The sequence below is a fragment of the Chelmon rostratus genome, chromosome 11 (assembly GCF_017976325.1).
Source record: "Chelmon rostratus isolate fCheRos1 chromosome 11, fCheRos1.pri, whole genome shotgun sequence".
Taxonomy (NCBI): Eukaryota; Metazoa; Chordata; class Actinopteri; order Chaetodontiformes; family Chaetodontidae; genus Chelmon; species Chelmon rostratus.
The window spans coordinates 1,142,805-1,169,966 of NC_055668.1; the positions used below are offsets into that span (position 1 = coordinate 1,142,805).

At 41.4% G+C, this 27,162-nt stretch overlaps 1 protein-coding gene across 1 annotated transcript in view; it reads right to left on the bottom strand.

Moving 5' to 3' along the window:
• Positions 1-3,034: 3,034 nt before the first annotated feature.
• Positions 3,035-27,162, bottom strand: part of ncapd3 (non-SMC condensin II complex, subunit D3) — a 33,013-nt gene continuing 8,885 nt past the window's right edge. Inside the window, exons 11-35 of the mRNA XM_041947921.1 lie at positions 24,707-24,959; positions 24,356-24,394; positions 22,210-22,302; positions 21,188-21,261; positions 20,877-21,011; positions 20,408-20,628; positions 20,067-20,258; positions 19,877-19,974; positions 19,312-19,421; positions 18,283-18,390; positions 15,729-15,843; positions 14,308-14,403; positions 13,905-14,143; positions 13,052-13,131; positions 12,408-12,545; positions 11,998-12,131; positions 11,512-11,720; positions 10,669-10,779; positions 9,810-9,977; positions 9,394-9,509; positions 9,086-9,150; positions 8,739-8,786; positions 7,861-7,923; positions 7,640-7,688; positions 3,035-7,152 (exon numbers count right to left, since the gene is read on the bottom strand). Of these exons, the coding sequence (XP_041803855.1) occupies positions 7,083-7,152; positions 7,640-7,688; positions 7,861-7,923; positions 8,739-8,786; positions 9,086-9,150; positions 9,394-9,509; positions 9,810-9,977; positions 10,669-10,779; positions 11,512-11,720; positions 11,998-12,131; positions 12,408-12,545; positions 13,052-13,131; positions 13,905-14,143; positions 14,308-14,403; positions 15,729-15,843; positions 18,283-18,390; positions 19,312-19,421; positions 19,877-19,974; positions 20,067-20,258; positions 20,408-20,628; positions 20,877-21,011; positions 21,188-21,261; positions 22,210-22,302; positions 24,356-24,394; positions 24,707-24,959 (3,024 nt within the window). The 3' untranslated portion in view covers positions 3,035-7,082. The remainder of the gene's footprint in view (positions 7,153-7,639; positions 7,689-7,860; positions 7,924-8,738; positions 8,787-9,085; positions 9,151-9,393; positions 9,510-9,809; positions 9,978-10,668; positions 10,780-11,511; positions 11,721-11,997; positions 12,132-12,407; positions 12,546-13,051; positions 13,132-13,904; positions 14,144-14,307; positions 14,404-15,728; positions 15,844-18,282; positions 18,391-19,311; positions 19,422-19,876; positions 19,975-20,066; positions 20,259-20,407; positions 20,629-20,876; positions 21,012-21,187; positions 21,262-22,209; positions 22,303-24,355; positions 24,395-24,706; positions 24,960-27,162) is intronic.

Consider the following 27,162-nt stretch of genomic DNA (forward strand, 5'->3'; position numbering starts at 1 on the left):
CAACAGGAATCTTTTCATGAACTCTGTGGATGTTTTTTCATGTGGACATATATGACAGAATTGGAAACACTAATGTCTACGTATCTTAACTAACAAGTTAGATAAATATCAGTGTGTGCAGCTTTGGTTAAAACTTTTATTATGAGATTCTTCAGAATGCAGAACCTCCCTGTCTGAATGGAGCAAACCGCAGCCACTTCTTCACCAGCTCAGTGTATCGGTGATGTGTGGCCTCCTCATCCACTGGCGTTCATTTCAGATGCTGCTGTATGCTACTTTGTACATGTTGCACATTCCTGGCAAATATTGCACATATTGCTGTTGGGTTCAGCAGCCTGTCTTCTTTTTCCTGTCTCTCCCTGTCTGTGTGTGGGTGTGTCTCACAGGTCAAACCAACAGGATTGGCTCCTGTCCACACCTGAGCATGATACTCAAATGAGCTAAAAGCATCAAACACTGAGACACTTGAGCCACCTGCTCTCCAGTATTTAAACCCTGGCTCTACACCCAGTATTCGTCTAGTCGTCCGATGTGAACAGTGGTACCAGTTGTCTCCAGTCTCTGTGTTTTGCTTGTCTGTACAGCTGCTGACTTGTTCTCCATCCTGCTCTGGAGTGAACTTGGTGAGTATTCATTGATTGTCAGTACAAACTCTGGACTCCTCTCCTGCCTGCCCTCTGGTGTAAAAGGAGTTCATCAGCTAGTCTGTGGGGTGGGGTGATACCAGCGCTTTTCTTATTCTGTGTAAGTGTGTTCCAGGTGGCTGCAGGGTCCTTGGGTCTATGGAGATTCTCATTCATCCAGGTCATGGTACTTGTAAGTGCTTCCAAAGGCAACTGGACTTGTTTGTGGTTCTAGAAGATGCTTTGCCCAGCCATGCACATAGATCAATATTTGCTCTTAAAGCTGGGGTTTTTCAGAACCCAACATCAGGCTCAGAACGTGCCCACAAGGACAGAAGGCAAGGATAACCAGCAAAAACACATCAGGGAAGCACTTCGAACGTGTGGTTACCCAAACTGTGCCTTCATCAAGACTGCGAAAAGACACAGAACAGAATGAGTAGGAAAGGACCATAAACAGAACAATGTTGTCATATTTCACATGCAGTAATATCTGAAAAACTAAGGAAGATTTATAACAAACAAACACCACATCCCTGTGCACTTCAAGCCTAGTAGCACCCTGAGGCAGAAGCTTGTCCACCCTGAGGACAAAACAACCAGCCATAAGCAGAGCAGTGTGGTGGATGGAGGAGTGCACACACTTGTACACTGGGGAAACAAAACAACCGCTTCACAAGTGCATGGCACAACACAGGAGAGCCAACACCTCAGGTCAAGACTCAGCCGTCCACCTACATCTGAAGGACTAGGGACACTCATTCGAGGACAATAAAATACATATTTTGGCCAACGGAGACAGATGGTTTGAAAGAGGAGTGAAAAAGTCCTGAGATCCGTCCCCAGACATCTTAACAGCCATTCACACCAGGACTCATGTGACCCTGATGACTCATACGATGGGCAGGTGGGTAAATGACCCGCCCATTCATATCATGACTCACCCATTGATGCCCATTGACCCATTAACACCATGACTCATGTGACGCTAACAACTCACATGATAGCTGGGTGGGTCAATAATCCTCCAAGAGGATAACTTCCCAGCAGTCAGTGGATGGGAGGCGAAACGTCTACTAGAACCACAAGCAAGTCCAGTTGCCTTTGGAAGCACTTAGAAACACTTCAGCCTGGCTTTGTATTCCTCTTTTCAGATTTGATGGGTTCTGGAGGTGAATGTATCCATGTCACCCTCCCTGAATTCCTGGTCCAGTATTCATAAAGATTTCTAGTGCAAAGAGTTGCTCTCAGTGAGAGGGCGAAATTCTAAGAAAGTCTAAGAACGATGATGTTTTTAAAGAATTCCCCTCACAGTTATGACCTGATCCTGGTAAAGTTATTCACAAAGCACAGTAGCCCTTCAGAAAGCTCTAAGATTTAAAACATATTAGGAGTAGGGAGGAGGACTTTCATGAGGATGAGTTTCTTTCACTCCCATCCAATGCAATAACACTATAACACCAGAAATGAAAGTGATCAGAACACTAAGACATTTTGCAGCTGGGAAAATGCAGCAGTGCAGCAGTGATGATGTGGGTCTGTGGCAAAGTGATCACACAAACAGTTACAGAGCTTTCACAGCCTCATATTGTGGTGCAGTTCATCTCATTTCTACTGGACGTCTACACCTTGCAGGCTCACAAAAGGGTGTTCATGGACATAGATTAGCCTATTGTTGGTGTAATGATGGGAGAGTTGTGTTAATGGTAGCATTATGTCAATTTACAGAGCTACTTGTATAAGCTGACCAACAATCACATAACTTGATGAAAACTGAGTCATTCTTCCTCTGGTAATAGGTCCACCGGATGAGATCACATACTAAATACTGAATTGTCTATTACATAAAAAGTTGACCTCTGTGTCCAATAATGTTTGAGAAGTCAGGCAATTGTCAAATCTAAGTGGAATGTGCAGGTCAGTTAATAACCAGGCCATATGATGCAGATAATTATTTTATTATTTTTATCAACAAAGAAGACAGTTTGCAACATTGTCAACACCATCATAAATGATAAAAAATGCAGTTTGGGATCTGTCAAGGTTAGCCAGGACAAAGTTGAGGAGATGTTTCAGATGATCCTCTGGTATAGATAACCCGGAAGGGCTTTTTCTTTTTCTAACTGCAGCATGGCTATTTTAAAGATATCATCATACCTTCGATAGAACTCTTACTACTTACTTACTACTTGGAATGATCATTTTTAATCAGATGGTAAGCTATGTTGGTAGAGTAAGATGAGATAAGATAAGATATTTGAAATTTGGGTATTACAGGCAGCAGGTAGGAGCAGTTGGACAAACAAATAGCAACAGAAACAGAGAAATACAAAATACAAAATAAAAGCTGACTATGTATATGTGTACTTTATATGACTATATAAAAGAAAAATATGTAAAATATATACATATATTGCCACAAAGAACTATAAGAACAATTGCAGTACAAAAATACTATCAAAAATTCTATGGAATTTCATAGATTTTACACAAATTGCACAAAGGTGGATAAAGTGACTACAGCATTTATGATCATCATCATACCACTGCTTGGCAGGACCTGGCTGATAAACTTCATTGCACAGAAAAAAAAATATATATGTCACAGTAGAATACCAGTACTCAATGAGAGCGAATAAAGAAAGTAATTATTGTAAGGTAATTTGTGTATGATAAATTACACAACAGTACAAAAGAGTACTGACATCAACACCGCTGCTCATAGACCAGGGCTCTCTACTACCACTGCATTAGTACACACGTGATCAATGGGGAACATATCTGTATGACAGGAAGCTAGTAGGGGCTGTGCTCTTGGATTTTACTGCAGCTTTTGATGCCATTGATCACAGTAATCTAATTGCCAAGCTCAGTTTGGCACCTGCAGCTCTTGCCTGAATGGAGAGTTACCTCTCTGGCAGAACACTGTGTTTTTCAAAGGCAGCTTTTCTGGCAGCAAAAGGTGTTTGACAAGAGTGTTGCTCGATACCACTTTTATTCTCCATTTCTAGAAATGATTTACCATGTTTTTAAAAATGCTGAGTACTTATGTACAGTATGCTGGATGACTCTGTTGTGTCACCAACATTACTGGAGCTGGGCCAGAGTTTACACGTCCAGTTGTATACCATTAGTAAATGGGTGAGAAAGAACAAATCATTATTGAACAAAACTAAATGCATCACATCTGGCATCTGTCAGCTGGCAGTCAGTCTACCTGTAGATGGCGCCGGGGCTGCAGGTGGAGGAGGGCGTCCACGTCTTTCGAGCCTTCGCTGACCGTTTAGAGACATGTTTGGCCAGATTATGCATCTCATCGGACACAACAGACAGCCTGTGCTGGAGGGTTTCCAGATGAAAACCTTCACTCGTCGTTGCATTGTTCAGTCGTGACTGTCTCCATTAACATGCTCAGTGAACTGTGAACCAATGCAACGTCCCAGGAAACCTTTCGATAATGTTTGCTTGTTAGCTTAGCGCTAGAAAACAAGAAAAAGTTGTTAGAAGCTTTTAAAAATATCTTGAGGAATTATTTTTTTTTAACTACATCGCCGTGGCGACAGTCACTGCTGCATCTTATCGTCACATCTGAAAGTGGAAAGTCAAATCTTGAGAATGGGATTCTCGACAGGTTCAACAGACAAATGTTTCATGATTAATGCAGGTTGCATCTTAAAGAATACATAGAAACCTCAAATAAACATATTTATAACCACTTTACTCATTTAGATAGAAAGAGATTTTTATTATTTCAGATGAACAGTCAGCAGTCATACAGTGTCACTAACCCTGTGACACCAAAACAGTCAATGACTGACCATTTCTAATCCATTCATACAGTACAGACATTACTCACTCACGTCACCATTAGTACCACTACTACTGCTACTAATAGCTTTATTACAGTTATTTTATACAATAAGAATCATTTACAAAAACCTTACAGGAAAGGATGTAATGCACGTTATTGAAAGATATCAGGAAGATGAGTGTGGACACTATGAGGCTTTTTCAGTTACTTTGCCCAGAAAAATTAAGTCCATACCCAGAACAGCAAAAGTACCGACAATAAGATGACCTGAAAGCTCATAATGTTTAAACATGTCTGACATGTTGTTTTGACATATTTTGCTATGATGGTTTTGCTAGCATATAGAAACCTTGAAATGCATGACACCATGATTACTTTTTAGGTTCAGCAGAAAATCAGTGTTTCTCCCAAACTTCAGTTGTGTTTCTCAGTACTGTCGAGTGGCGTCAGCACTGAAGTGCTCGAAAACCAGACTGGAAAGTGAATGAAACACACTCGTCGTTCATAAGAGACATCCGTTTGGAAGAAATGATTTTCTTCAGGACCTTGAGATTTGTCTGTAGTTAATCAAAGACAGGGGGTCTAAATTACTACTTTTTAGCAGTGGCTGAACAATGGCAAGCTTTAAGCTGTCTGGAAAAGCACCAGTTTAATATCATATGCTTTGACAGGAATGAAAAAAACATGTCAGTCAGCTGGGGGTGGGCTCTGTATGGAGACAAACTTCAGATTTCTTGAGGTTTGTCGTGACTTTTGTATTTTATACTGTAAGGACACTGTCACTGTCATCGAACAACTAACTCCTCATCCAAACAACAAGCGATGAAAATCTGCCTGTCCATGTTTGCCAAGATCCACTACAAAAACAAGGTAGAGGAGCAGCTAATATCTGGAAATGCAAAGGGGGCATAGCAGGGGTTAAACATTATGATGTGTAGAGCCCCCACATCGGCAGTGATTAACCTACAGGACCCCACCTTAACTTATTCAGTCGTTAACAGCTGCAGCGCACCAGAAAACTGGCCCCTCCCCAGCCTCAGCCCATCCCATCCCACCAAGCTCTCACCGTAGATGAGCAGTTGGTGACCTCCACCCTGAGCAGAGTCAATGCACACAAAGTCTCAGAGGCAAGGCGTTCAAAGGCTGCTTCACCAGGCTGTGTCAGCATCCTCTGGTTTCTGGCTGTGTTCCCAGCTAGTGATGGATGCACAATAATCCCAGTTTCTAAAAGGACACATGCTAAGGACCTGAATGACTGCAGGTCAGTTGCCCTGACATGGTGGTGTGTAAATGCATGGAGAGAGTAGTGTGATTATCTCTCCAGCATGGTGGCAAAATCAATCCTCTATACTCTGCCTGCCGGGTAAATCACAGGACACAGTGCCAAATACCTGGACTCAGGATGCCCACACACTAGGATTTTATTCATGGACTTCATGTCTGCTATTCACACAAGAATGGCAGAGAAAAGCTCAGCCAAAACATCCCAAAACTAAAACACACACGACAGCTGTGAATACTAACAACAGCCATGTTCGATTTTTATTTTATTCAATTCATTACATGTTTCGTTAATGAGAAATGAGGTAGTTGGATACCAACACTTGATGGATGATCCCGCTGAGCTGGACCTGAGGTTTTGCATTGATGACCTTTCTGGAGGGCTTCACTGAGCCCATTCTTATCGATCTGATCAAGATCTTTGATGAGCTTGACCAGGGGCTGCTCATGTGTGGTCTGCGTGAGAACACACTGTTTACAAGAACGGCTACAGTCTACCCACTAAGTACATATGCCGTTGTTGAACTTACATTTAGCTGTGCTTAATCTGAATGGTTAATTCACAGCTATCCTCAGTGGATATTTTGATAAAATCCACTGGTGGCGTCTAATGACGTGAACACCTCAGACCCTGAGAGTCATGGCGCGACTTCCCTTATTGTGACTAACACATACTTTCCTTGTTTCCTTAGGTCTGCACAGCACTGGCTAAGGTAGGCTGGAGTTAGAGTAGGTCGTTGATCAAGAGCTCGAGGTGTTCCAATAAAGAGGAGCTTGAATGGTAGGAGGAGAGTCCCTCTGAGGTGAGAGGGCTGGAGCTACAGTAATATTGAGGGGAAAATTATTTAATCTAGCTACATTTCCAGATCAGTGCAGATTGTCATCTAGCCAGGCTAGTCGGGAGGGTAAAAGGGCATGGCCCCCCAGGGGGTGCATTAAACCAGTGATTAAGGTAGATGCAAAGCACAAAAATGAAAACACAAAAAAGGTATCAGCATATTGTAGCACTCTTAACTGCATTTCAATAGGGCATATTTTTTACCTTAACAAAAGTTAGTGTAAAAGGACTTAAAGAGCAGAAACAGACAGTCGTAACACTAATTTACCACAAAAGGAGGAAATTCCCCAGACAGTGTAGGTCTTATTTACATTGTGTTAACCAGCAAGAATCTGGCCAAAAAATATTTTGAAGTCAAGGTCACCTTTATTATCAGAAAGACCTGCAGTGACACAAACATATGAAAGATAAAGATGAGAGAATATTAATCGAGAGCATGTAGATGGACATGGACATGTAAGAAGCAGTGACAGTAGAAGATGTAGTAAAGACAAAAAACAGAAACAAAAGAAATGAAGCTTTAGGGCAGCTAAGCATTAGATGTTTTTGTCTTGTGGCGGAGAGGAGACTGCACATTCCACTGCCTCAGCCCAGGAGCTCTGAAACACAGACAGCTGGGTTATCAGTTATCAGTTCTACGAGCAGTTCCATGTAGCTCTCCTGTGCTTTGGTGGGAAAAATATGTCCAAACCTGGACAAATAAAACCTAAATTATCTGCATGGACAGAAGAAGAAAATATATATTTATTCTATTTATAATTTGTGACTGACAAATTCAAGGAAAAAAAAAACCCAACAACAACTTGTTAGCCTCTGACATCCTCTCCCTCTCTGTGGCTTGATACATTTAATGCTGTCATTTAAAGAAGCCATTACAATTTTGAAAATACTATGTTGGAAATGAAATCTCTATAATTGCTATAATGATATAACTTTTTCATTCACAAATGCTGGGTTAGACTTTTTACTTAGATGATATAATTATTCTGTACATTCCTTCAAAGTGCATATGAACGTGCCTGCACAACCAGAACTGTGAATGAAACATTGAGTACGTGGAAGCAATGACAAAAGTAATGAACTCACTGCTGCTCATTTGACCGCACATGAAGAACACTGGTCTCCCCGGCAAGACCTGTGAAGACACACGTAATCCAAACCTCGATTTACAACCTGCGTACCTCACACTTTGACTGACCATTTAGTTCTGAAGGAACTGTGGTTGGTTTCTATCACAAAATGATACTCATTAACTGCTGCCTGAACACCTGATCAGTCACACTGAGTGACAAGTCAGAATGACTTACTTGTTCCTCGGTCACTGAAGATCGCGCTGACTCCTTCATCAAATGTTAAATTGACGGTGACACCTGGATTACAAGGAGGACAGATGGAGTAGAGAGAGAGAGAGGGAGGAATAAAGGAACAACCCTAAAATGACAAAAATCTGCACCATATTGATGAGATACGGACTGTACTGAAAGTCAGTCAAAGGTCATCTAAAATTCATCCAAGAACTGGCAGTTGAATTTTTGAGCATCTCTTGAAAAGAAAGTGAATAAATGTATTTCCCAAAATGTTCAACTATTAAGATTTACAAAAATACGCCTTAAAGGAAAAGGCGTTCAGACTTTGTAGATGTAGAATCCACACTGCACTTTATGTCTATGTATGAATGGGTATTTTGATGTGAACTGTTATTATTATATTCCTTCTTTTCTTTTCTCGTCTACCTCCTATGTGTCTGTCTGTCTATTACCTGCCAAGGGACTACTGATGTAAATTAGCAGGCTTGCTAATTCCGACACATTTACACATGTACTTACATACTGATGTTCATTAATGTGTATTGTCCCTTTCAAATAAATAAATAAATAAAATAAGCATGTGTGGAAGAGCACAATGTTCACAGATAAAACGACTCTTCCAACTGCAGTCTGGAAATGGGACCTGAATAGATTTTGAAGTGAAACGGTTAAAAACCAGCTGGTCACTGAGCTCCATGGCTCGAACAAAGCTCTAATTCTGCTAAGGGCTGTGTGTTCAGTTACCACTGAGAGCATCTATAACAGTAACATAACATGCACTTGTGGTGCTGGAAGATAATGTGGACAGCATGCACTGAATACTGGCGATGTGGTGTGGGGTGTGCTGCAGAGGTTCAGCCAGTGCTGTGAGCTTGTACCTTTAGGCGTGCTGATGGCTCTGTCATTCACTGCTCCTTTAGGCATCACTGGAAACAAAGTCACACAAGACAGTGAAAACAGTCAGAGGGGACAGAGTGCTGATTTTTATCCGTACTGATGTTGGATAGAAAATCTTCAATCATCTTTACACTTGAAAACTAAACTGTGTAGTACAGCAAATAATTCTATCTACAGATATCATATCTTAGTGTATATTCTTTCTTAAACTTTAAAAAAATGCAGCATTAAGTGCGATGAACGGTGTGACTGCTGACTCATGAACTCCTCACTGAAACTTCTTTCACTACTTCAATCAGTGGAAGTTCAGACGAGTTTCCTGTCGTACCTGTTCTGTTCAGAGTGAATGACTTAGACTGGACGTGTTCTTCCTGCCTGGATCTGCGCACACGACTGTTAAGAGACACAAACACACAGGTTTTTTCCCTCACTGATGCCATATGCAATGTGAATGTGTATGCATGCAGTACAGAAATAAAAGGAAAGCAGTTTGAGCCAAATGTTAATGGTACAATGTGTACTGCTCACTGGACACATGCACGTGCTGGACTCTGTCTGACTTGAGAATACGAATAATCAACGGTCATCAGTCAAAGGAAACCAATCCCAGTCCCTGCTGTTGTGATGGAAACCTACCTGTCAGTGTGTGCTAGTCTGGCAGAGGCGGGGTTTGGATGTGGCTGTGGTGTGGCAAAACTAAACGGGAGGAGGGGCCTGGGCCTGGGCCTGATGGGAGAGCCCTGGACTGAACACTGGGGAAAGAACAGAACCAACATGACACCTTCCCTGACTGTGGAAAACTCCAAGACTCTGGCCTGCACTGGTTCATCATCCCAGACTCAATTTAAGAATATTCATTGAAGAATATGTATATATAGTTGATAATAGATTTGTTGACATTTTGCGTTTTCTCCCTGACGGTCTGAAAAAGATTAGTTTTCAATTACATGTAAAGCTGTTTAAGATTTCAAATTGTGAATGTATGTATTTTTTAAGTTGCACTCAATATCTCACGTGTCAGTGCTGTTGTGGTGAATGTGGTGTATTCTGACCTGTGCAGTGGGAGTCCTGGCGTCTCCTGTCAGGCTGCAGTTGTCCATCTGTTCCTCCATCTCTCTCTCCTTCTCAGCTGTCTTCAGAGCAAACTCCACTTCAGCTGCCAGCTGCTCATCTCCAGAGAAAAACTCCTTCACCTCGTTGCGGTAGTCTTGCATTGTCACCTGATGGGAACAACAGCCTTTTGTCATGCAGGAAGTGCTGTGAGACACCACTTCAGGGTTTTTGCACAGTTTTTAAAGTCAAAGTCAGTGCTTTTTCTGAATGATGGGGTTATGTTGTCACTTTGATCCATCCCATGTGCTTGTGTTGTGTAGTTAATGGTGTTTTGCTAGCATGGTAGTTATCAATGAAAATAAACTCCTCAGAGCGAACCCTAAAATGACTTAAAAAAGAAAAGACAAAGCTTTTGTTTACCTGCCACACTGATCTGTAGAAAGAATATTTAAAAAATGCTTAGTTCTGGTTAGTTTGATCAAAGTGGCTGCTTGCTGTCTAACTCAAGTAAACATAACTTAATGGATCCTGGAACAAGGTGTTTCATAACCAACTGCACTCCTACCTAAAATTGACTTTGGCACTGGACAAAATATTTAGCACCTGAGGGCCATGCATGATTTTGCAGAACGTTCCCTCTCTTTTTTTAGGCACTCCGCTGTCTCTTACTTTGCCTGATCTACTTCTACTGTTTTAGGTGATAGTGAGTTATTTGTTAAAAACTGGATGAGTGGACCTAGAAACGTCTAATGTAATGCCATACAGTAGTCCTGCAAGAATACTGCCTATGCATGTAAAATTGCTGCACACCGACTCCGCCTTAATTAATCTGATTATGCATGAGTGTTCATGTCTCACCTGGAGGTAGGCCATGAGGTCTCTGAGGACAGGAGAACGCTTTTGTTCCAGCAGGCTCTTCAGGCTGATGATGAGAGGAACTGTGTTCTCTATGAAAGCTTTCTTTTGGACCTGTGGATTCAAAGCAGGAAGCTGAGAGTAGCTCCCCTAAAAGCTCCACAGAATTTCCTAATGGCATTTAACAGCGAGTACTTTCCAGTAGGAAGTCTACATCATCAAGCTCGTGTTCTAACTGCAGCCACTTACCTGCAGTGCCAGTCATGCATTACTTAGTAATGTGTTACAGTACAATACTTTACTTTAGTAATGAGTAGTGTGGGGGATTATAATTTGATACTCTGTAATTATATTACAGTTGTTAATCCAAGAAACACTGTTATTTTGACATTTGGGGGTTGGCTTGTTCACTGTCTTACCAAAAGAGGAGAAACATGACTATTGGTCATTCTAAAATTGGCTTTTTAAAATGTTGTGGATCTTAGGGGGTTTGCTAACATTAGCCACAGGTATGCCTACCTTCAAGAGTCACCTGGTTTGTCTTTTAGATTTGGTGGGCATGTGAAGCAGGCAGCTGTGGTCGGGACTTCTGGGGAGCTGTGTGCAGTCATTGAGGCTAATCCCTCCAAATTGTGGTGGGTGCTTGTCAAAACTCTCATTTTCCCCTGTATTTCTACACATGTTAAATTCATAAGCTGTAAAATGGGTCTGGAGAATAGTACCTTTGATATAGCCAAACAGAAACTAAAGTAATGACTTACGTAATACATTAGTTTTGCTGCTGAGTAAAGGATTTTTTGACGAGTAACTGGTTACAGTTTAAGTAACTTGGTCAACCTTTCTCACCTGTGACACCACCTTATTCTGCGCGGCCTGCAGGACTGCCTTAGCCATGGTGGCCATGTTCTCCTCCTCTGGTTCCTCCCCTGCCGCACCTCCTGCCGCACTAGATATGGCCTGCAGCTTCATCTCCTTCAGACTCAAGATGTTGAAGGTCTCTGACAAAATGTCAGCACCATCTGCATCTAGAGGCAGCTCCTCGTCTGCAAAGCATGCTGGGATAGCAAAAGGTAAGAGGTTACAAGTGATTTTTTTTAAGGTCAATACAGTTCTTGGTCTAAATTTGGTGCTTGCCAACAGTCCGGGAGTCACAGAGAAAATGGAAGATGCCTTAAACACCCTTTAATGAAGAACTACTGTTCATGTTATTATTCAAGTCATCAGCAGAGAGAGAAAAACATTTACACCGACGGAGTTAGAAAAGGAATCAGAGGTAACATGTATGAGTGCTTTCTAGCTTGGTTTCACTTCTCAGTCCACACAGGCGCTCACCAAGGATGGTCTGGTTGATCTTGTTGGTGATGTTGAAACGCTGGGTGTCTGTAAAGTGCTCCAAGAGGAAGCGGTAGATCCGAAAACGCTTGTCACGGTACTGAGCTCCTTTCAGGGAGAACCGAACCTTTTCTCTGCATAGATCAAAAACCAATAAAAATAAGTCAACGAATGAATGAACGACTGAATAAACTTCAGAAAAAGTGTATGTTTGTGACAAATTTAAAGAAATTCCCTCAAGACATTCCTGAGAAATCATGCTCATGGGAATGGGGAGGATGTCCGGACAGACAACTCAAAAGCACAACGGCTCCAGCCACAGCTGTCAGTGATCAGTGGCATGAAGATCAAAGAGAAATGAAGCCAAACGTGAAGTGGGTGACAGAAATGACAACCCCACAGCTTCCTACCTCTCACTTTGAGGGAACTTGTTGTAGCACTTGTGTTTGCTGTAGGAGTTGAAGTGGAAGATGCACTCGATGAAGTGCTGGCTGAACATTTCTGGGCTCTTCTTCAGCAGCAGGTGAAGCAGGCAGTATTCACACAGACTGATGCAGGAAACAGGAGACACTTAGGTTTGATATTATTGTGGAATTAGTTCATGAATGTCTTGGGAGATCACAGCACGCACTCATCTAGCAGGCAATACAGATGGATATGGAGAAAATCTGTGTGCAGGTGTGATGTCTCATCGTCTTCGACATTACAATAATGACACAAGGATTTAGGTATACAACACTGCATGTTGTTACATACTATCTTGCCCCAAAAAATAAGTACAAGTGTGCATTCCCTATCATCATATCATAAATATCTCAATTTTAAAAATTGCTTGCTTTGCTTATTTTTTGTTTTTAAAATCAAACAAACCATCATGCACCCCTGGCAGAACTGGATACTAAAGAGTCAGACACTGACACTGCCAGCACTTTAGTGGCAACAAGTATCTTAAAATCAACAATGTTTTGAAATCAGATGTTTATTACTGTAGATTCTAATAATTAGTTTACTTTACTTAGTTATCATCTTTCTCTCGATGCACAGTGTGATTTACCTGGCAATAGCAGGAACTGGGTCAACCAGCATCACCATGAAGCGAAAGAAGAGGGAGCCTTTCCATTTCACAAATTCCTCCTAGAAAAAAATAACAAAGGCAGTTAGACAGAGACATCGAAAACACAACCAAAAAGACTCTCAGAGAACAGTAACCTAGTAGCATAGAGTAATGCAGGGTCGATCGCTGCAGAATATTCCAAGTAAAAAAGGTTAAGGGCTGTGTCTGTGGCAATCTTTTTGCGGTCCAATCTCTCAACTTTGACAGGTGAACTGAAAATGGATTCCTGTGTATAGTCAGCAATCATGCCTGCAAGTCCTGCAAATGATTGGCCTTAAAAATGCAGCACAGACGTTCCAGTGTCTCATAGACACCTCGCTGTGGGACCTGCCTTTCCTCTTAGTCTATCTGGACGACATGGTCAAGGCCAGCTCCTTCAGGGAGGAGCATGTGTCTCACTTCACGACTCAGTTAGCACCTCCTGATTGTCAACCCAGACAAGTGCCAGTCCGGGCTGACCACCATCATATTCCTTGGGCATAGTATCACTAAAGACAGTGCAGCCCCCCTTCTGTTGAAGGTGCACACTGTCACAAACTTTGCACAACCACTCATGGTGAAGTCCCTGCAGGAGATTTTGGCCTCTACATGGCCCTAAAAAGGCAAAGCTGGCAGGCACACTGTGGAAAGGGACAAGGAGTTTGTGGGTGCCAAGACAGCTCTTCCGAACACAACTATACAGCTTAATAATAGATGTTGCTACGACCCCCATCTCCTTTTATTAAACTACAATGAATAATTATCTAAATTTTTAATCTATTGCCTAGCATAGAATGTGTAGAACAGCTCCTACCTGGAGCAGGTTAGTCAGCATGATGAGAGTCTGTTTCCTGATGACAGCTTCATTGTCTCGCAGACAGGCCGAGATGTTGGGAATATAGTGATCCACGATGTTGGTGTATCGAACACACAGATCACACATAATCACCACCACATTGTTGCGCACGGCAACCTCTGTGCCGACTTCCAGCTCCCTGGCAAACACTGGCAGGTACTTCTGGGCTAGTTCTTCATGTTGCAAACACAGTTTACCTGAATCGGACAGACACCAGTAGAGAAGAGACATTACATGTATGTTGAGATGGCAGAAATGCATGACAGTTAAGGCTATCATTTTGTGTGCGGTTATGATCAACACTTCTTCGACATTACTGAAAGAGACTAAGAGGAGGCCAACATAAACTGAGAAAGGTTACCTAAAGTGATGACTCCATGAGCTCTGACTTTGGTAGGCAGAGAGTTTGTTTTGAACTGAGACAGAGGCAGCGAGGCTGGCAGCTCCTCCTGGTGCTCTGTCAATGACAAACATAAAGAACAGGTCAGCCATGTCTCACTTTGATACCACCTCGAGGAGCAGCCCTGTGCCACAAAGCAATACATTTGTCATAGGAAATATACTTTGTAATATCAGATTCTTATGTAAAAAATGAGAAATTTTCTCCAAGAACATATGCTGCTCAAAAAGGTTGACTTATTTGTGCCAATTTAAAATTTTGAAAATTAAATAAACTCTTAAAATGAATGTAGTTTGTATTAGAGCTAAACTGATACATCAGCCATGCTGATATATGGGCTAATATTACCTTATTTTCAGATATACCAGCAAAACAGCAGGGCTGTCAAAGAAAATTCTCACATAAACAAAAAAGCTGAACAAGGTTGTTTAATTTTATCCAAATATTGTTCTGTTTGTTGAAGTCCCTGCTTTCCTGTATGACATTAAGCTCTGTGCTGAGACAAACTACTTTACACTGACTAACAGATCCCAGTGAGTGAAACGTTGTTTTATTGTGAGGAGAGCCCAAACCAGTTATCTAGACATTACCCAGACAAGCTGTATGCATGGATGGGAATGTCCTGCCAGCTCCCCAGTACAAAGTTTGTGTAATGTCTGATTCAGCCCACTTGTGAATGCAGAAGGTCAATGTCCAGAGAAGCAAGCGAGTGGGTGTTCTGATGACGCTGCACACAATGTTGCTGCATCATAATCCTTTCTGCTTGCCTGTATATTGCTTTCCACCTTTTAAATTATATTGCAGATACATACAAATACATATATGGAGATCAATGACAAAACAGTCATCATTACAGATGAATTAACATCCTCTTGTTCACTGTACCCAGGTGCCACCCCTCAAATAAACCAAACGGAGTATTTAATGTTGGTTATAAGGCGTTTGACAAAGACCATCTCCTGCTGTGTACTACATTTCTGAACTCAACTCCGGACATTGTCTGGAGTTCATATGAGATAATGCTTCAGTCATTTTCAACATTATTCCATTAAAATAGCAAACTTTTGCCTTGTCAAACAGATGTGTATTAAGCTTATGTAAACCCACACAGACATGTGTGTTGGGCAAAGGATATAAACTGTCTGCCTTCAGGATAATGGTCCTGCGTGTGTTTCTCTCCATGCTGTATGCATGCTCATTAAATCATCTGTTCTTTTTGTGAAACTTAAGTAGTTAAATATTTTTTGTCTGTTTTAATTGTGTTTATTGTTGATATAAGATCAGGAGTCTACACAGGGTGTCTTATTTTAAAACTGAATGGACTCTCTGTGCCACTGTTGTGTGGCACTGTCTAGAACGGCTGCGATCATCTCCATCCTTACCTGCCAGTTTGTCAGAGTGTGTCGTGAGGACAGATTCCACCAGCAGCACTGTCCTTTTGGTAACCTTGGCAGGACAGTGGAGTGACACCACACCCAAAGTGTGGAGGTGTTTTATCTGGAAGAGAGAACATTTTCAGTTATATTACCAGCACAGCTATAAAAGTACCAACATGGAGCGGTGCAGCACCCTGGATCTGTGATTCTTACAAATAAACAAACACTTTGAATATGACAATATCAAGCTGGGTAGATTTGTAAATGCATCTTTTTCCCTTTTTCAGCCCCACAGTTCAGACTAAAACGACATTCTCCTTGCCAAAAAACTGAGCTTTTACAAAACCATGGCCTAAGTTGATCAATGAGGGTGGGGGCTGTGTGGCAGTAAATTCAAGAAGACAACATTTAGTCACCTCTAATTTTCACTGTTGTTCATTCTAAATGCTAAATTAGCTCAATACACATTAACATTAATTATGTAGCTTTTGTTAAACAATGTTAAATGATTTTATTCCTGCAGTGCAGCAGCTGACTGCTGGTTAATGTATTGTTTATGGGCCACAATTAAATATTCTGTCAAAAAAAAACAGAAAAGTATGTAAATGAGAACTATATGGTAAACTTCTTAAGCATTAAACACAGCTGAGGTTAAGCAGGAGGCGACTCAGTAACTGACTGTGTATGTGGCCGATCTCGTCACAGTTGACTGCGTGGCAGCAAATTTAAGAACACAACTTTCTGTCATCGCTAACTTTCTCCATGCTCGCTCATTTTAAACATTGATACATCTGATCAGAGTACACAGCTGTTGCCATTAACTTAGATTCACGTTGACTTTGTCAGATGGCAATGCAGCAAAAAAAGACTTCATGAGCCAGCTGTCTGATGTTGGAGATCTTCTACCAGTCTGTGGTTGCCAGCGCCATCTTCTTTGCTGTTGTATGTTGGGGCAGCAGCATCAGAGCCAGCGACACCAACAGACTTGATAAGATCATCAAGAAGGCTGGCTCTGTACTTGGACTCAGACTTGAGTCTTTTCAGACTGTGGTGGAAAGGAGGACGCTGAATAAACTGCTATCCATCATGGACAATGATCAGCACCCTCTCCATCACACAGTGGACAGACAGCGGAGCACCTTCTCCCACAGGCTGCTACAGCTCTGCTGTCAAAGGGACGGATACAGGAAATCTTTCCTGCCACATGCCATTACACTGTACAATAACAGCTAAAAATAAATACAATACCTCTTATCACTACTGTTTGCTACTTTTGATATTTTATTCTGTATAGTTTGTTCTTTATAGTCCCATTTCACAAATTTTCACTTTTTTCACTGTGTTATGCTTACAGTCATGGTACACTTTATTTTCTACACACTGCCATTTGCTGTAGATATTCTTTTTTGTGCAATACTTATTATACTCATTACTTACTTATACTCATTACTACTGTTTACTATTTTATTATTATTATTATGTATATAATGTTTTTACTGCTTGCTATTTTGCTATTTTATTATGTATAGTTTGCTCTTTATAGTCTTATTTCACATTTGTTCACTTATTTCACTGTGTGTAATGCTGCTGCTGCACTGCAATTTCCCAGCTTGGGATAAATGCAGTCAGTCAGTCAGTCAGTCAGTCAGTCAGTCAGTCAGTCAGTCAGTCTGTCTGTCTGTCTGTCTGTCTGTCTGTCTGTCTGTCCCACAGAGTTCTAGATGTTAACTGTGATACAGTTTTGTTTGCCAACTGGAAAGTGGGCGAAGAAGAAAAGATGTTGCTGTTTTTTATGTTTTGTCTGAGTGTTTCACTATGGACAGAAGTCTTTACAAAAACAATAGGGGAACCCTGGTAACCAAAAGTTCTCTTGAAATGCACCTGAACATGAAGTGGCCATGAAATGAGCATGTACGCTCTCAGGGGCCTGCACTCCACAATTCTCTGAAGCCAGAATTATAGCCTCCACCACACAGTGTGCCCGGCACTGGTCAAACTGTGTGGTAGAGAGATACCACACAGTGAGATACTGAGCAAGGTTTGAAAGAGAGCAGCTTTTTAAAAATTGGAATGTGTGAGATAGATGTAGTCTCCATCTCAGGCAAGGGAAACATACTGAGCAGTTGCCCAAGTGGTCAACTGATATCTGCTTAATGACACATAACGACAGCATCCGGATGGTTGCTTTGTATGTCAGTTTAAGAACCCATGTGGACACAGCCTGCGGCGGCTGAACTCAGACGGCATTCTAAAAGTCTGGCTTTGACACCAGCGGGGAGGTGGATTGCTTCCTTGTTCCTATCTCACCGCAGTCAGAGGTCAGGATGAACAGCAGACAGGTTTGAGAATTATGTGTCACAGCTGCTGTACACAGTATGTTTTGATGTCAAATAACATAACATAATATGCAACATACTTGCTAAAAAAAACAGACATGTTTCAGGATGATGTTTATCCAAGAGCAGAAACTGGTATGGACTAGTAGCTGACTGTTAACCTGCACGGTGTAACCTGCAAGTGTTGGAGTAAGAAGGAAAAGACAACAAGGCTTAGTTCTCACCATCAGTTTCTCATTGAGGTTCTGGGTTCCCTTTTCACTCAGGATGATGCTGGCTAAATAAGCCTCGCAGACAGACACCAACTCACCACAGTGCTGGTTCAGAAAACCCTGAACAAAACAAAAGAAACTGGATATAACATGACAGAAGCTGCAAGTGGGAAATGGGAGTGTCATGCCATGACTGAATCCAGATGTAGAACAGGTGTTGATGTGACAGACATCATATTGTGAGAATATACTGTATTTAACACTGGCTGATGAGCTGTGACTGCCCCCTGCAGAAGTTTTATCAGTTAAGATTCTGTAGAATTCTAAATTATAGAACGACCAAAACCTTTTGCAGCCCATGAAAACAGTTCAAGTTTAACTCACATAACATCATTTGAAAAAACTATAATCAATACTATCAGACTGTCACCAGTCAAGCCCCAGATCATGAATGTTTCCTTTTATTAAAGGCCCAAGTCAGTCATTTAACGACATACATCTAATCCCTTATGAGCTTTAGGGCATTCAATCGTTCGCAACTGGACCTCGTTAGTTTGTCTTAGAAGACGCTTCGCCTCTCATCCGAGCAGGCTTCATCAGTTCATGCGCACCAGACTAGATAGAACAGCTCTAGTCTAATGAAATGGTGTTAGGTTCAAGTATTTATCCCCTGAGTGAGACCAACCCCCAAAACTGACGAGGTCCAGCTGCAAACGACTGAATGCCCTAAGTTTACAAAGACCTGGATGAATGAGAATATTCACAGGCTAATCCCTTATACATGGCTGTCAAGCTCTTGACTGTTTTATGCAGGACTACTTCTTTTGTGTTGATAATTTGAGACTTTACATGGTTTTCTAGATTCTGTGGTAATCCTCATTGTTTCTCATCTGCTTACAATTGAACATTTAGGCCTTACACTTCTATGCACTGACGTAAACAGCATTAGCAAACATGAAAAACCTTGATAATTTGGTGTTGTCTCTTTGTTTACATTTCACATTTCTACTTTCTACTGTAAATGCAGGACAAGAAGTCAACCTGAGTCTGTTTGATGTCCTCACTGCGGCCAAATTGATGTAGAGTCTCCACAGCTGCACAGATCACCTCCAGAGACAAAGTAAAACTCTTCAACCAGGACATCAGATCATCTGGAGAGAGAGACAGAGAGAGAGAGAGAGAGAGAGAGAGAGAGAGAGAGACAGACAGACAGACAGAGAGAGGGAGAGACACAGAGAGAGAGAGAGAGAGACAGAGCGAGAGAGAGAGACAGACACAGAGCGAGAGAGAGAGAGGGAGAGAGAGAGACAGAGAGACAGAGAGAGAGACAGAGCGAGAGAGAGAGACAGAGCGAGAGAGAGAGACAGAGAGAGAGAGAGGGAGAGACAGAGAGAGAGAGAGAGGGAGAGACAGAGAGAGGGAGAGAGAGACAGAGCGAGAGAGAGAGGGAGAGAGAGACAGAGAGAGAGAGAGGGAGAGACAGAGAGAGGGAGAGACACAGAGAGAGAGAGAGAAAGAGAGAGAGAAAATAGAAAATTGTGAAGAAATTATGACAGACTCTTAATGGGTATTTTCCCATCACCCCATACTACGATCAAGTACTTACCAACTATCCTATCTTTGGTGTCTTTGTTCAAATGTGCTGCAATGTCTCCCATCACGCACAGGATGTGACAGCAGGTTGTCACGTTTATGTCCTTTGAACTAAGAACAAAAATGCATTTTACAAAAATCAAAAGAAAACACGAGGTGAGGTCAATGTGAAGTTGTAAATAAATATTTTGTGTCCCTCTCACTTGACCATGCTGTCCCAGGCGTCCAGGATCTTGCTGTAGGGCAGCACGGGAGAAGAAGCAACAACCTTAGAGAGCAGCAGCCAGGCCCCGGCAGCGTGATCTGCCTCCGTGTGTGAGATCAGGTTGGTGACGAATGTCGGTGTAAACTTGTTCTGTTTGCACCAGATGGTGAAGGCCCTGCTGAAATATCGGCTGGAGACCCGGGACAAAAAAAACAATACCTACTATTTTGTGCTCATGTTCTGCAATGTTTTGACTATTTTCCATCTAAATATAAAATAAAAACAGTCATTATTATATCTGTTCCTGCTGTAAACTGGACTAAATGTAGTTGGTCCAACCTGAGGTTATGGCACTCATGACAGAGCAGGCCCAGCAGGTCCCAGGTCAGCCTCTGACTGGCATTCAGGTGGCAGCCAGCAGAAAACGGTTTGATCTGGCTGAGCAGCACCTGGTCCAGAGCCTCCAGGGCCTTGTCCTGCACTGAGCTCTCAGAGTCCACCACCGCCGGCACCACACCCTGCAGCCACGCCTTCTGCACCACATGGCACTGTGGTTTAGCCTGGTGATCAGGGAAGGTGACAGAAAAACTGTGTATTGTAAAATGAATAACACATTTTTTCCTTTCTTTCTGGTCACTAGATTGTTTGGACAAGTAATAAACTCACAAATGCAGCAAGAGAAAGATCAAACATTTTCCATGTCTATTTCACACTGCTTGTCAATAAAGTGACAGCCCTATGAGTGTCTTTTTGAAAACATTTTTCTGTGTTCTCCAGTCAGTGTTACGAGCAGCTGGTGGAGACGCACAGTGAGCAGCTCTCCCACACACTGAAGGGCCTTCTTCTTCACAGACACAGCCGGGTCTCTGCAGCGCTCAGACAGTGTAGCCAAGTTCTCCATGCTCATGGGGATCACTTCATGTCTCAGGAGACTGACCAGGGCCTGTGTTGGGATGGCAGAGCGTGGAGGTTAAAGGTCATCTGTTCAGTCTTTGTTTACCACATACTGGACAGAAAGCCAGGGTGAGAATGTATACTCATGTCTGAGCAGTCAGTTACTGTACTTATCATTATTTGGATTAGAAACATGACAGTCTGGTAAAATTGGGTTCCTGATACCTGCAGAGCTGATTTCCTCACATTAGTCTTCGAGTCTTCCACACGCCGCAGGAGAAGAGCCAGGTTTTCTTTTGCTGCATCGAAAATTTAATAATAACATTTCTCTGTGAGTCAATCTCGACTTTGACTGTATTGTAGAGGAAATGTTGATGTGTTTGTTGTCACTTGCTGTCTTTGTATGCAGTATGCTGTAAGTATGTTTCCATCTTAATAATGTGCAATGTAATTGTGCTTGTGCAGCCATGGGTGTGCAAGGGACAAAACCTTGGAATGTCTGCATGTAGTCAACAACTGACTGTCAGATCAAATAAACAAAGCACAATTCAATAATATTGCTACAATATTTATTAGCAGTTTTCACTTTGAACTGTAAGCAAGTAAATAAGTAATAAGTACTCCAATAATAAATAAATGTTCTCTCTTTCTTTCATGTAAAATAGGTCATAGAGGGTAAGCCCCTTTACTTGATTGTCGCGCAATTTTTGCTTTCCCTCAAGTAAGGTTTCAGCTTCCATATGAATGCACTCCTTGACAACCCCTCCATCAGTAAGTGGTTTTCCATGTTGACCAAAAATACAAGGCAAGATTTGTTAGCACGTTGATGGGCAGTGAATGAATGTGTTGGGATTCTGGCAGCTCGATCATATTGGCCTCTTAGATTTAGATTTAGATATTTTTTGTGCCTTCAGTTCAGATTTCAGTCAGTAAGTTTGTTCAAAAGATGCTTTGCCTCATAATGGTGCTTCATGTTGACACTTTTCATCACCAAGCTGTCAGAACACATTACAGACATACAGGTTTTTAACTGCCCATGGGAAGAATGAGCATGTTAGTGTTTCCATTCTTCACTAAAAGCTCTGTTGTTGCCATCTACTTTTCTCTTTTTAATGCGCGCCACATGAAACAACCTTCCTCTGACTCACTTATTTCTCTGACTGTACTCGCCTCTCCCTGTTACGAAATGCTACGCAATACTCAATGCATGGAATTTAGAATGACAGACTGAGGCTAGTTTGTCTCACCGTCACAGCTGGAGCCGTCAGTGCTGCTGATCTCCACGGTCCTGAACGGCAGAGTACGGAAGGTTTTCTGAGTCTGCTGGGAACTGAGACTTCCTGAAACACAGTCACTTCTGTTAAAACACCAACACTTGCTTGATCAGATGTAAGCCTTGTTTACTTCCATCAAAAACACAAAAAAGCTAGTGGAATATCCTGGATCGATGTAGACTTTGTGAGGTTTGGCAATGGCAATTCCACAAACAGTGTCCTTGTTACTTGGGATAATCCAAACCTCACTGAGAACTGTTGCAACCACCAACACTCCTTAATAAACCTGTTACACAATAAGACTGGTTTATTACAACTTTGGTCTAATTTTCATAGTTTTAGCCATCATTCCTCTGGGTTTTAACGTAACACACCTGTACTCAGGACAGTCCTTTCTGAATCTCATAAAATATCCTACAGGCGAGCCCCTAGCATCAGAGACAAGCTGGTTCACTGTTATCTGCCACCTAAAGGGGGTAAGGAATGGTTAAAAGGAATGGTTTTTACTGTTTCTGTCCTGGTGAGGCTGGTGTGGGTGAAAGCAACTCTCAGGGTTCCTCCTCTTTTCTGGAGATTATTTTATTTTCCAGGACTTTTCCAGAATATTTGAATATTTTCAAATGACAGACAGGTATCATACCATACACTAATGAGTTCTTGTCTGGGGAAGTCGGATGTAGAAAGAGTATATGGGCATAACATTTAGATGTTTTAATGTCACTACTGCTACTACTACCACCACCACCTCCTCTTATCTCACTGTTGTTTTTATTTCTTGTCTTTCTTATGTTGTTATTATATATTTTTATATAATGTATTTCATTTGGAAAGCCCTCTCTTGGCAAGTGTTGTGTAAATAAAATAGAGCATTATTGTTCATTTAGAACCTGAATCCCTTTTCTTATGAATTATATTAATCATTTCTGCCTGAACACCAATAATGCAAACAGTAGCCTATTATTTTGCCTCCTGACAAATCTAGACTGAATTTTCATACCAAAACGTACGATTCAAGGCAAGAGTAGAGGTGCCTGGATTATTAACTGCCACTGACTCTTATTACTTCATCATATTATACAGTAGCACCTTTACAGATGATATTAAGTGGAGTCTTCTATGAGGCTAATCACAGCCACTGTCAGCTACTGCTACAAAAGTTAAACAATTCATCTTATGTTTCAGTCCATTTCACCTTAACAATGCAGCACTGCGTTTAAAGATTCACTGTTTTGATTCCGGCTTTCAATTCATTATTGTCCAACTCTCAACAATGCCCAGCACACATTTAAAACCACTGTTCCTGGCCAGAGTTCAATCACAAATTCTAAACAAAACAATCAAGCAAGATTGAATAAAGTGCAGGACTGTGAGACCAGAATCCAGGGTTCCTGACCAGACTGTGGTCAGGCTTAGATTACAAAAGCACTTTAAGTTTAGGTTAAGTTAAGGGTTAGGGAAAGATCCTGGTTTCTCTTTTCTGTCATGCAGTTTCCTCAAGAGCAATTTAAGGTTTCCTGGACCTACTGCATGTGTTCAGCACTTGGCCACTTCATTTTCCTTCTACTGAAAGTGAGCACTGGAAATGTTATTAATTATCCCTCACTGAACTGGAAAGCTGTGTAACCCTGTCTAACCCCCCTAACTACCATACGTACAGTATGGCAAAGTCGAAGCAGGTAGTGGTTAATGAACTGAGAAGGATTTTACAATACTTAGGCTGTTTCTTTGTTTTCTCTCTAAAGAAGTTAACACTAACCTGGAGGCTTGTTTTCAACCTGTCTAATCATCTGACAGCTCTGCTTTCTTGTTTCCTGACAGACTTCTTTAGTGGTGTCACCATGTTCCCAGACCTCAGATTTTAACTTAGTGAGTGAGGTGATTATTAATGTTTGGAATGACGGCCAAAACCACAAACTCAAGCTGCAATAAACTAGAATTATCCTTTAAAAGCAAGGTGTACAAGGCTAACAGAAATAAAGGCTAAATCTTATTTGTCTGGTACGATCAATCTTTCCCACGACAGGTCTCAAACACTGTACATTTTGCACCAACAGTGTCTGTGGTTAGACAAACAACACGTTATTCATTATTACTTTAATAATAAAACACAAGAGTTTACCTTCTGTGATTTCACTTTCCAACACTGTCTGGGTTCCAGCTAAACAGAGAGAAAACAAAGGTTATGTCTTCCAGCAGTTCATGATGACAAACAATAGCAGCTCTCAAAATACACAACATGTTTGTTTGTTTTGTTTCTCTAATAATTCAAAGATTTGTGTGATTTTCACCCACATGTGCTTTCATACAGCTCTACAAAGTGAAGTGTCCACTGAAACTGGTCCTGGTTTGGGCCATAATTAGCCCAAATTCATTACATTTCCATTAACTTTATTGGAAAAATGGCTATTTTCAACTCAGGTGTGTCTGTCTGTTGGTCAAGTTCAGTGTGTGTGTGTGTGAGTTTTCTCACTGGCAGAGAAGAGGTTGTGGACAGCCTGGGTGACATTGAATGATGACAGCTCTAGACAATGGGCCAGGCATGCCAGGGCATGGCTTTGGACAGTAGGAGAGCTGTCCATGCGCCGAGCAAACAGCAGGCTCTGGATCAGGAACTTGTGAGGTAGGAAGCAGGTGAGCTCATGGTCCTGACACTCCTCCGCCCCCCTCTCTGGCTGCTCCAGCAAAACCATCACCACGTCTATAGAGAACAGCCGGTGCACCATCTACAGAAGCCAGCAAAACAGACAATAAACATAGAGGAGATAGCTTAATTTAATTATCTTTCAGTTTGACTGTTCTGTTTCCCTCAGTAATCTTTTCATGCCTTATTTATCAAAGTTCTAGTATACAACTTTTAGAAAAATAACTTTTTGTCATATTTGCTCAGTATATCCTGACAGTTATATGCCTGTGGCTCCCTCTAGTGCTCTTTTGGGAACAACACACACAGACACACACACAGATACACACGCGCAGACACGCAGACACACAGACACGCAGACACACAGACACACAGACACACAGACACACACCTAACTGACTGCAGCACAACGGCCTCACCAGTATTTCTGGCATGTAATTAATAATTTGGTCCGTCTCTGTTCATGATCAGTCATTCCTTAAACAAACTTAAGCACAATTGAAAATTACTCTTCAACGTATGAAATTTGTAACCAGGAATGTTTGCTCTGGATTTTACTTTGTCCTCCACAAATTGCTTTTATTGCCTGATCAGCCAAGCAATTGGTTGATCAGCCTGATCAGGCTGTTTATCAGCTAACTGCACTCAGTTTCTAACAGCAGTGTGCAGTATGTGGTTCCCTTTGTGTGCATGTTTTAAATCTACTTTCCTAAATATGATGTGCTTGATGGTGTTATTAATAACTCCTGATGAAACTTGACAGCTCAGCATTCTTGTTGTTTCTTAGCTTCTCTTTTATAAGTGACATTAACATTCATTCACCCAGAAAAAGCTGATATTTCTGTGTCACGTGACTTCCTCTCAGTCAGCTGCTGTGTCTGCAGTAATGAGAAGAGACTAGTAGAACACTGTCTTAATGAACTCAGTACTGTTTACTGACTCCTGATTGTTGATTGGACACTGTTTTGTCTTCATAATATGTAATCATCACTTACTGCTATTGCACTATTGGTTTTGGCCTTGGTGCTCTATATTTGGGCTGCAGTGCCCCAATAATTTGTGTTTGTCAAAGGCGAAGTGGCTTTGCCCTGAAAATGACTGGATTCCATGCATGGCCTATCTTTCAGACTTTCAAACATCCTCCATTGGTCTCTAAGCAGCCGATGCAGCACAATAGTCCAAAAGAACATAACAATGATATGAAAACTAAACAAATTATCTATTCATTGCAGTGCAGTCATGTGCATTTCTGAGCTGACACTTTGCTGAGCTACAGCGTAGATCAGGCATGTCAAACTGATTCCATAAAGGGCCATGTGGCTGCAGGTTTTCGTTCCAATCAAGGAGGAGCACACCAGGCTGGAATCAATAAATCAGCTGATCTCAGTCTTCAGCTGATAACTAAGTGATCCCTTGATGTTGATTGGTTGGCCTGTTGTGCTCCTCCTTGGTTGGAAAGAAAACCTGCAGCCACATGGCCCTTTATGGAATCAGTTTGACATGCCTGGTGTGGAGAGCAGTAGATATACTTCATTCATACATGAAATGGGTTTTCTTTATGGCTGTATAGATAAATATAAAACAAAAACAAATAAACCAACAAATGAAGGTAAGAATATTTACCATAGTTAATAATTAGAAGCAGCCCTCAGGGTTCGGCTCTGGATCTGCCCAGTCACTATTTACACCTTGTCACTATTTCATTCATTAATTTATCCAGCCTTTATTTAAATCTCTGAGCCATTACATTATTGAGCCATGTCTTCCTCTAGCTTTCACTAGTAATGACTTCACAAGCATTAATTAAAAAAAACAAAAAAAAAACAGAAATTGTAAAAAATATATAAAATATGTTAAGATCACTGTAAAATCATTGAATGCACCAGACATGTCCTGTCCTTTTTTTGTTTTAGTAACCAGTAGTATTGTTGATAGGATTATGCGGCAGGGAAAAGCTTTCATTTTTCCAAATGTGTCTTCTCTTCCTCCACCACAGCCATTACAAGGTCAGCGGCAGATAACACTTTCTATGCTCCATTCTCTCCAGAAAAATGTGATTGTGTTCAGTAAATATCCTGTAGTGTATCGTAAAACAGGGTGAAACTGTTCTGAAATTCAGTTGTTCGATCTCAGTGATGCATTATTGTTTGAATTTTTCATGTTTGCATTCTAGATTTAAGGAAGAACTCATGCAACTTAAGCTGAGCTTGTTCAAAAACCTGTAATCATCATATATAGTCTGAATCATGACAGAAATATAAAATACATAATATACATTTTATACA